The sequence below is a fragment of the Triticum aestivum genome, chromosome 7A (assembly GCF_018294505.1).
Source record: "Triticum aestivum cultivar Chinese Spring chromosome 7A, IWGSC CS RefSeq v2.1, whole genome shotgun sequence".
NCBI lineage: Eukaryota > Viridiplantae > Streptophyta > Magnoliopsida > Poales > Poaceae > Triticum > Triticum aestivum.
The window spans coordinates 517,518,228-517,529,103 of NC_057812.1; the positions used below are offsets into that span (position 1 = coordinate 517,518,228).

Here is a 10,876-nt window from a genome sequence, read left to right on the forward strand (position 1 = left end):
AGGAGTTGGACGTATCAAGCTAGCACCGTTGTGGGTAGGAGGACCAACAAAAAAACAGAAAGGAACGGGATAGGACGAAGAGCAAAGGTGACAGACCGCGTGAACAGAAAGAAATGTACACTCGGCGGCCAAGGAACGCACCGCGAAGTTTCCAAGTGCTGGTCGAGGTACTACGTACTTCGTTTGCGTTTAACTGCATCTCAAAAACAACCAGGCAGAGGTGACCCACCCCACACGGCCCTTACGTATTCGTTCAGTTTCAGGCTTCCAGCTCTTCCTGCTCCGCTCTTGGCGATCACCTCTCCATCTCATCTTCCACAAGCCAGAGCACACACAAGCAGCAAGCGAGAGCCCAGGCACAGGCAGGGGATCGATGAAGCGCATCGTGGGGAGCCCCGGGACATGGAGCGGCATGGCGCTGCGTCTGTCGCAGTGCGTCTTCGCCGCCGCGTCCTCCTCGGCCATGGCCTCCGCCTTCGGCTCCTCCGACTACAGCGCCTACTTGTACTCCCTCCCACTACCACTCCACTAATTCCACTCTCCCGCGATGATGATACTTCTTTCTTCTAATCCTTTCTCGAGTAACAAGTAGCAGCAAGTTGATGATATCATCGAGGCTATCAACTGCACGTGAAGTCTTAAATTTCTTGACCACTCTTCAAAATTCAGCTGCCTGACATCATCTAACCAGTGTATCATGGTCTCCCTTTTTTTCAGCTACCTGGATACCGCGTTGACCCTGCAGTTTCTGTGGAGCATGGGCTTTGCTTGCGTGGACATCTTTGCTCTGAGGAACAAGAAGGATCTTCACACCGCCCCGGAACTCATATTGATCTTTCTTATCGGCGACTGGGTAAGCCCTTTCACTTTGGGTGAAATCGGTCTTCTGAGTCGACCAGTTGTTGGAATCTTGGGCTAGGAGAGATCTAACCCGACGATCACGTCGGCCGCGAATGCGTTGCAGGTCCTGGCGGTTCTCATGTTCTCGGGAGCCTGCGCCGCGGCCAGCGTGACGATCTTCTTCCGGATGGATGTGAGGTTCTGCGCGGAGTACCGGCGGCTGCCCTGCGCCCAGTTCGAGCTTTCGGTCGCCCTCGCGTTCATCGCGTGGTTGCTGCAAGCCGCCTCTTCTTTCTCCGGGTTCTGGCTTCTCATCTCCTTCTTCTAGTGATCTCAGTATCTCACTACGCGCTTAGAATCACCGTCGCGTCCTGCTAATCAGTTGCGAGTGCTCGGGACACGCTTCACCACTTGGTAGTTGGTACATAGATTGTCTGTTTGATAGTGCTCATCTTTGTTTTTGGAGCTGGTTATCAGCGCCTTAGTTCTGGTAAAACTATTCTGTTAATGGAACAAAATTCCTATATTTTGACGTGGAATGGATGGAGTAATTATTGTGGCTACGAGGCACAGATAGCCTCCACGGTGCAAGAAGCTAAGCAGGCAGTCCATTATCCCGGCAAGAAGCCAACCTTGTCATCCATCGTCGAACAACATCGCACCATGCATACATCACTGACAAGTTTGTCTAAAAAATACATCACTGACAATAATTTTAGACTGTGTATTGTTACTACTGGAGATAAAGTATGTGATAATAGCAGAGAACCAGAGACCAACGTGGACCGTGAGTAGTGCTGAGAGTTACGTCGGCGGTCACTCGGTTGTGGCGGCGGCGGCCTTGTCGAGGGTGTTGGCGATGTCGATGACGAATCGATACCTGACGTCGGCCTTGGCAAGGCGCTCCATGGCCGTGTTCACGTACTCCGCGCCGATCACCTCGATGTCTGCCGTCACGCCGTGCTTCGCCGCGAGGTCCAGCATCTCCTGGGTGTCCCTCATGCCGCCGATGCAGCTCCCCGCCAGGGTCTTGTTCCCTGCAAATTCAGCCACACGCACAATATGTGTATCAGTTAAGCACAAAATGCCTGTGGACTGCGAGATCGGAGAGGATGTCTAGGCTTGTGAGATCCGAGAACTTACTGGCAACCAGAGCAAAGGGAGGGACCTCGATAGGCTTCTCCGGGAGGCCGACCATGATCATCTTGCCGTTGGGCTTGAGTAGCCCGAAGAGAGGGGCCATGGGCACGTTTGCAGACACCGTGTTTATGATGCCATCCATGGTGCTCATAGTAGCCTGCAAACACAGCACAAATTAAGCAGACATGGACTCCTGTTTTCTTCTCCACCGGAGAAACAACCATCTAGGGTCTTTGATGATCAGAGTCGGGCACGTCGGCATACCTTCATCTCGTCGGCGTCCTTGCTGACAACGAACGCGTCGGCGCCTAGCCTCTCGAGGGCCTCCTGCTTCTTCCCCGGCGACGAGCTGATCACGGTCACCTTCATCCCGAAGGCCTTGCCGAACTTGACGGCGACGTGGCCCAGCCCGCCCAGTCCAAGCACGCCGAGGTGCATCCCAGGGGCGTTCAGCCCGTGGTACTTCATGGGGCTGTACACGGTGATGCCGGCGCACAGCAGGGGCGCGCCCTTGTCCAGCGGCATGGCGTCTGGAAACCGGACCACGAAGCGCTCGTGCACCACTACCATGCTGGAGTAGCCACCGTGGGTGCGGGTGCCGTCACGGTCGACCGAGTTGTAGGTGAAAATCATGCCCGGGCAGTGATTCTCGAAGCCCTTGTCGCAGCTCTCGCAGGACTGGCACGAGTTCACCATGCACCCGACGCCGACACGGTCGCCTGCCTTGAACTTGGTCACGTTCTTGCCGACCTCGGTGACCTCGCCGGCGATCTCGTGCCCGGGAATCATGGGGTACTTGGCGTTCTTCCAGTCGTTCTTGATGCTGTGCAGGTCAGAGTGGCAGATCCCGCAGTACAGAATCTTTATCACGACATCGTCATCTCCGGTGCTCCTGAAGATGGATTAGGGAAACATGAAGCGTCATGAAAAGAAACGCTATTAGATGCGAGTGTGTAGATCAGGCTAATAGTCTTAGTAGTAAATCATGGGTTCGTCTATCAACTCAATTCAGTGGTCACTTGAGCAATTAGTCTAGCCTGTCAGTCATACATTCAAACGATCAATTTGGTTTTGATGGGTTTTTTTTAATGAACAAACTGCTTAATTTTATCACTCAGACAAGTAATTTTACTCGTTAGAGTAAATCACATGATTCAGCTAGTAACTCTTCAGGAAAAAAGCGATTTTAGAAAATAATTTGCAAAGCAAATTCTAGGACTTCAAATCCTAAGACCAATCATCAACAAACTTATACAGCTCGTAGCACACTGGCGTGGCTATGATAACGACATAAAACTGCTAGCGCCAACTACGAACTGCACCAATCTTAGATTTCTAACTGCAAAGTACAGCTCCATAATGAGCATGGTTTGACCAGATGTAGGCACCATTTGTTTATATAGTAGTGGATCATATGGGTTCGTCTATCAACTCAACTCAGTGGTCACTCGAACAATTAGTCTAGCCTGTCAGTCATACATCCAAACGACCAATTTTAGTTTTGAGTAAATCACATGATTCAGCCAATAACTCTTCAGGAAAATAGCGATTTTAGAAAATAATTTGCAAAGCAAATTCTAGGACTTCAAATCCTAATTAAGACCAACCATCAACAAACTTATACAGCTCGTAGCACACTGGCGTGGCTATGATAACGACATAAAACTGCTAGCACCATCTACGAATTACACGAATCTTAGATTCCAACTGCAAACTAGACCTCCATAATGGGCATGGTTTGCCAGATGTTAACACCATTAGTTTATATAGATAAACAAATAAAAATAATATATCAAATGATTTCTTGTGACAAACTTGTGGTGGTACCGTTTGCACCAAATCAAACTAAAACAAACTATACAGTAGTACAGTATCCGCTATTCGTGACAGATGTAAGAACATAAATTGTAGTTCATTCTCTAGCAATATCTCCAAATAAGCTGTAATAAAAAAAAGATCAGAGTCGCCACAACCTCCTTGCCGGCCAGTCAAAGCATGCCAATTCCTACGAACCAATGCAGTCACTGAAACAGGTGTGCCGTTGGGGTATGCCCACATGAGCGACTCGATTCATGCCACACAAACACGCGCACACACAAGTAATGAGTACTCATGTACTCGTTTTTTTTTTGTTCCGAGATTCCTGTACTCGCTAACAGTGACAAATAACCGAGAGTGACACATGTATGTGCCTTTTACAACCAAGAGTGGCGTCGCATCAAGATTCCGAAAGGAAAACGACCCGCGGCAATCCCATGGTTGTACTGGACACACGATATTTCGTTGTACTGGACACATAATAATTCGTACAGATTTTATTTCCATGGATATGCTTGGTCGGAGTATGCCACTGATCTTTCACGACACCCCTCTATTTAGGCCCCCTTTGCAAAGGCCGAATTTCACAAACAAACAAAAATCACGGAAAGCAACCCAATAGCCACCATTAACCTACTAGGGAAACAAACTGACATGCCACAGAGACTATTTTGAGAATTTGCATCGGGACAAATGAGAATTACGAGATAAATCACTTGTGCGAGGCCGCGCAAATTCGCTAAAATCGTAGGGAGGTCGCCATCGGAATACTGGGAGGGTCGCTCTAAGACGAAATCTCGCTAATAACTTCCGAGATCAACATCCAATAAACCTTAACCTTCGTGAGCTACACGACAATTTAAGGAGAATAAATTATTCCACGGAACCATGCATCGATCTCACGTACGTACTCTACAGCAAAGGGTTGTCGTGCGGAAAAACAAGCGAACACCAAGCGGATCGGACGGCGCACAGCGTTGCAACAACCGCCGCGTCCGGATCAGAGCCGTCCGAACCCCCGGCCACGCATATTCGCGCGACGGCGGCGCAGGCGGACATGGCTAGCCGCCTGACGCCGGGCTAGATGCGCGTGCTAGCAGCACCGGAACCCTACGTACGGGGCGGGGAGGGGCGGGGCGATCGAGAGCGGGCTGCGTGCGTTACCTTCGGGTGATGGCGAGCGGGGAGAGGTGGCCGGAGGCGTCGAGCGCCGCCAGACCCACCGCCTTCTTCGTGTGCTGCTGGCTCTGCTCCGCCGCCGTCGCCGTGGGTGCCATCCTGACGCGAGGTTCCGCCGGAAATCTCTAGAGTAACTCCCCGGAGGTTTTGGTTTCTTTTTTGCCTTTCCTGTGTGTGAGGCGATTAGACGTTCGATGGCAGGCAGGCGACCCGGTGGGGAGGGAGGGGGGGCCTTTTATAGAAGGCCCGTAGGTCTGGACGTGCCCGAGTGGGCCATCGCCGCGCCGATCGGCCTCGGTCGCTCCAGCCCACTCGTGGCTCGTGGGTGCGGCTGGGTCTGGGTGTGAACAGTTTTGGCCGTCCCATCGGCCATCTGTGCGTGCCGACTCGAAGAGAAAAGCATCCCGTCCACCCACACACTTCGTGCGTTTTTTTTGAAGGGGTATCTCACGCTTCTTCCCTTCTCCGAGGATGAAAACGAAACGAAGATGGAAATCGTTTAAAATAAACCGGCTGATCAACGCGCTCCGTAAGTCGCCTTTAACGCTCGCCACGTGTCTGGTGAGCCCAACGAGCTGCTTATCCTTTCATTCCCTTATCTCTTTCCTGCACGCGTTGAGCTGCTCGTTTCTTCTCCTCATTTTTCTTCTTCCTGCGGCACAACACAGCCATGGCAGCGCCATCGGCACCAGTGCCGGCCCGCCACCACTCGCGTTTCTGCTATGCCTGCTCCTACACGCCGTGCTCTTCGCCGCTGCTGCAAACCGCCGTCGCCTCGCGTCGCTGCACCGCTGCTCCACTGCAGCTCCGGCGAAGCAGCCTGCGCCGTCGTCGTCGTGCGCTGCATCGCAACTTCCGCCATGGCCGCCGCGTGCTGCATCACAGCATCCGCTGTCATCGCCAGCGCTGCAATGAAGCGCGGCCGGGGCTGCAATGGAGCGCCGCCGGGGTTGTTGGAGCTCCGCCGCGGCTGCATTGGAGCTTCGCCGACGGCTCAGTGCAGCGCCGCAGTGGCTCGATGCAACGTCGCTGGCGGCTCTCGAGGGAAGCTTTTGGTGTTGCATTGGAGTGCTCGCCGTCGGCTCCATTGCAGCTCCGTCGGAGTGCTCGCCAGCCGCTAGACGTAGCGTTTTGGTGTTGCTATGGAGCTCTGGTCATGGCGGCTCTCCGGTGCTGCGGCGACATGCGGTGCTGTGAGATCGAAGCACGGGGGCTGGTTGAACGCGACGCGAGAGAGAAGGGTCAGCGACTCGGCGTGCATTGATGTATCAAGGGTTGGAAAGAATGGATCGCACGGCTGGCGACACGACTGATTTCGCTAGGAAATAAGTCGGATGATTTGTAGTAGTCGCCTATGCGTGAGCGAAACCGAGAGTGTTCTTCTGCGGGTGAACAGTAAAATCGAAAGAAAATTCAAAAAATCTGAATTGTTTTCATGGTAACCTTTGAAAAATGTTTTCTAGCTTGAAAATTTTCGTCACGAAGTGACATCCGTGGAAGTCATGGCAAAAAGGAAAAGGAAATTAGTACTCCAAAATGCTTTTAGAAATAGTATTTTTGAAGTATCGATTTTTTGGCACGACTTTTAGGAATGTTCATTCATGATAAAATTTTGCAAGCACATAGAACATTTGTCAAAGGCTACCACAAAAAATTGGAATTTTTAAAATTCTCCCCTAATTTCACTGTTCACCAGGAGCATTTGAGCTCTGGTGCAAATACAGAAATACTCCACGTCCGTGTGAAATCAATTTTTTTCTTCGAAACGGAGTCAAAATATTTGTATCGTCTATTAATTAAGTAGAGAATTGTCTAGTTAATTAACGAAAACCAAACGAAAATTAATACAAACTAACCACGTATGGACTACTCAGAGAGCATGCAAGCCCATAAGCGCACGATCAAGCCGACAACCGTGCCCTATACGCTACGACCACCAACCCCCACTGATGAGGACATGACTACCTTGGATAATACCAAAAATATTGCATACATGTATATTTGTGAGGTGATTTCTAATGCAAACTATGTAATAATTTATTTATGTCATCCAATACAAAAATACTTCACAAATTTTTTCGCCATGTCTAATTGCAGGTGTATGGAACATTTGTACAATCCACGTATGAAGATAAGGGAAAAAGAGAAGTTTAGGTGATGTTCAAAAAGTCCTCTCACGTTACTTTTGGGCCAAGAGAAGATAGAGTCCAAGTCTCTGTAACATCCCAAATTTTCAATTTAAAATGTTATACATTAGATCATCATGCATATCAGATTTCATTTACTTTTGGGTTTTGATCCTAGAAAATTCTAAGCAACTCAAGGACCCACGGAGAGAGTTGGGGATTTCGTTAATTTCATATTTGAGTTTTCTCAAATTTTGAAAATAGGATCATTTAATTTTATTTGTTTTATCATCAATTATTTCTATTACAAAAATATAAGAGAGGGAATAAAATGACTTTCTCAAAAATATAGAAATATTGAGGATTTAATAATAAAATCAAATAAGTTTTATTTCGGAGTTTTTCGAAGTTTTTATTTGAATTTAGGAAAAATGCGCGTTTCTCAAAATTGCATTTAGGGCCCAAATAAATGTTCACTTTGTCGGGCTTGATTTTAGAAGCCCGGAAAAATTTATTTCGGGATTTTTGAAGTCCGTTTAGTATTTCTTTTTATTTGTTTTCCGAGCGTAATTATTTAAAAAAAACGCAACCGACTACGGGCCGTAACCGGCCAGGACTCCGCCTGGCCGGGGGCTTTATAAGTCGCGCCTCGGGCCCGAGCCAGCCCACCAGCCGCCGCCGCCCGAACCCTAACCCTAGCCGCGCCCTAGCCGCCGCCGCCGCCAGCCGCCGACCCGCTGGAGCCGCCGCCGCCGACGCTGCACGTCGCACGAGGTTCGCCGCACCTTGAAATCCGTGCTGTTTAAAAAAACGATTGGTTTTCGTCGGTTTTATTTTCGGTTTAGGTTAATTAACGAACGTTCGTTCGTTAATCCTTCGTCGTTTTCTTTTCTCGGATTAAATCCGCGATTTTTCTGATCGCGATTCCTGATCCGATTTTTGTTTTAGTTTAACTTTTCGCTCGTTTATCAGAATCAGGCGATTCAAGCGCCTGGAGTTTCGTCTCGAAACCCTGTATCCGAATAATCAACTTAAACAAGTTTTTGCTACTATAAAATTTGACTTAGATCCAGATTATTAAAATGAAGTTGTTTTCTTTCGCCGTTTGACTTTCTTTGCTTCGTTCGATTTGATTCTTTTTACCAACCGGAGTTCTTAAGTTGAACCTTCTGGTTAGATCTCTTATTTGAGTTTTACCCGTGCATTAGTGAGTACTTATTGTATGCTTGTTTGTTTGTCTGCGATAGAGTACCCGGAGTGCGCCGCCTGTTACTTCGAATCGTTAGGTTTCTCGGATCATCAGCAAGGCAAGTAACACTTTGATCATACCTTTTCTACTACCCAGTTTTATTGCATTAGATCAATCCTCACACATTGCATGATTAGGATCTAATTAAATTGTGGGATGGGAAGTAGAGGAGGTAGTACCTATTACCTGTTTATTATCAAACCTTTGGGAGTTACTTCTACCTTTGCTTATTATGCCATGCTATGCTAGTAGATGTGGATTGGGTGAGTGATATTCATGACAGATGTGAGATTGATAATTAATGGTTTATCTAAGGTGGCAACTTAAACACACATCTGGGTGGATTGAGGCACCTGGGTATTCCAGGACTTGCATGTTTTCTTTTGGACCGCCACCCAGGCTCAAAGGGATCATGAGACTATTCATACTAGAAACTTCCGTGTGCAGCCACAAGCTATTATGGGCTCTAGCATAGTTGACTAAGTTGTGCGAACTCTTACAGTGGTAGAATAGCAGATGTAGGGGATGTAGGTGGTACGGTCTACCCGATCGTAAGGTGCTAGCGCTTCTGAAAGACTATGTCTCGGTCATCCGTTTTCTCAAACACCATGTAGTGCGAGAAAACAAACGGAGGCGATCGAGTCTTGTGGGGAAAAGTGCGCAAACATCTGCAGAGTGTAACAAACTAATCATGGTTAGCCGTGTCCCCGGTTATGGATATCTTGAGTATCTAGTACTTGGATTATCATATGAATCTCATCATGTTACTTTAATTAATATTGTTGGGTTTTAATGATGTTACTTAATTGGGATTGAGAATGCTGTCAACCATTCTCAATGTTTAACAACTACCATTAGTTAAATAAAATTATTCCTTTGAAGTAGGGAAAAATTGGCTTTACGCAAAAACTGTAACCATAGAGCTTTCCACCAGCCAAATATGCATATAGTACAACTGTTGCATTCCATTACTCTCTATGTGTTACCTTGCCAGCATATTCCATGTGCTGACCCGTTTTTGGACTGCAACGTTAATGTTGCAGACTTTTCAGACGATGTTTAAGGAGTTTTAGGTCGTGGTTCTATACTCAGTGATGTCGTTGGAGTTGATGGACTCACTTATCTTCCAAGCCTTCCGCTGTTATCGTTATTAGATGGCCTTAAGCCATATTTATTGTAATAAGTTCTATTTTGAGACACTCGATGTAATAAGTGTGTGATTGTATTCTGCTATAAATCCTCCGAGTACTGTGTGGTGTCAGCATTACTGATCCAGGGATGACACCGGAGCACAGAGATCAGACTGTTTTAGGTCTGGTCGCTACAGAGATGGTATCAGAGCACACGCTGACTGTAGGACACGACCACTAAGCTAAAGACCTAGATCACTCTCTTCTCTTCTGACTCCTCATCTTTTCTACTTTTTAGGATGGCGGATGCAAGGAACAAGTTCACACAACCGGATGAAGATACACCCTTTGGACGTCACTTGAAGGAAGTCACTAGATACCTGAACGTAGGAGTACCAAGCTTCACGGGAACCTACAACGCCACTTTACCTGAAGAAGAGCGCTGGATGATTCAAGTTCAAGTTCCAGGAAGGACGTTCATGCCAGTCACTAAGCCCATAGAGTTTTCTTTTGATGCACCAACTTGGAGTCTAGGAAAGAGTATGGCAGCTCACATCGCCATGGGACGCATTGGAGAAGTCTACCGCAAGGATCTTAAGGATACTATATATCAGATTTGTGGGCGCCGAGATGAACACTGGGAGATGATCAGCACCAGGAAAGATAGATCAATTGCAGCTTTTATCCAAGAGTTAAACCAGCACATTCGACGACAAGAGAATCAGATGTGCGCTGACATGATAGATCTGAAGAAGGCTAAGACTAGAATCAAGGAACTGGAGGAAGAACTCAAGACTACACGTGAAGATTATGAAGAGGAAATTGAAGTACTAGTGGATAAGAATGCCGACCTAACAATGAAGTTAGCAATATTTATGGGAGGCCCGACACCAGTAGATGAAGATGAAGAACCCAAGGAGATTAGCCCGGAAGACTACATCATCATCAACGGCACCGACTCGGAAGCAGATAGTAGCGATGATGACTATGTTGATGAAGCAGGAGCAGATATTATGGAGTCAACAACCGTAGAATATTTCTAGTAGACCACCTCATCAGTAGTAGTAGTCCACCATGTAAATATAGTAGTCCGAGCACTTTGCGATAGTTAGATCGATTGTATGCCTTTGTTTGTTTGAATGAAGTGAATTGTTTGCTTTTGCCTCATGTGCATATGGGTAGTGTTTTCTCTTTAGACCCCCTCTATTCTTATATCTCATATTTTCTAAACCCTCAGATGCCTCCGAGACGTGACCCCGGATTTGCCTTTCCGCCGGAGCTCACCCAGTTGATCCAGCAGCAGAACACATTGATGCAGTTGCTAGTCCAGAATCAGAATCAGGGGAACAACAACAACTACCCACCACCACCACCACCACCTGTTGACCACTTAG

At 47.7% G+C, this 10,876-nt stretch overlaps 2 protein-coding genes across 2 annotated transcripts; one reads left to right on the forward strand and one right to left on the reverse strand.

The window, feature by feature from the left end:
* The first annotated feature begins 225 nt into the window (after positions 1-225).
* Positions 226-1,403, forward strand: LOC123147929 (CASP-like protein 5B3). Its single transcript, XM_044567261.1, has 3 exons — positions 226-504; positions 718-853; positions 965-1,403. The coding sequence occupies exons 1-3, from the start codon at positions 374-376 to the stop codon at positions 1,166-1,168; spliced, it is 471 nt and encodes a 156-aa protein (XP_044423196.1). The 5' UTR covers positions 226-373; the 3' UTR covers positions 1,169-1,403.
* Positions 1,404-1,431: 28 nt separating this feature from the next.
* Positions 1,432-5,174, reverse strand: LOC123147928 (probable cinnamyl alcohol dehydrogenase 5). Its single transcript, XM_044567259.1, has 4 exons — positions 4,963-5,174; positions 2,245-2,872; positions 1,984-2,137; positions 1,432-1,877 (listed from the first exon to the last, which is right to left on the reverse strand). Exons 1-4 carry the CDS (start codon positions 5,073-5,075, stop codon positions 1,657-1,659), a joined length of 1,116 nt encoding a protein of 371 aa, XP_044423194.1. The 5' UTR covers positions 5,076-5,174; the 3' UTR covers positions 1,432-1,656.
* Between the last annotated feature and the right edge of the window lie 5,702 nt (positions 5,175-10,876).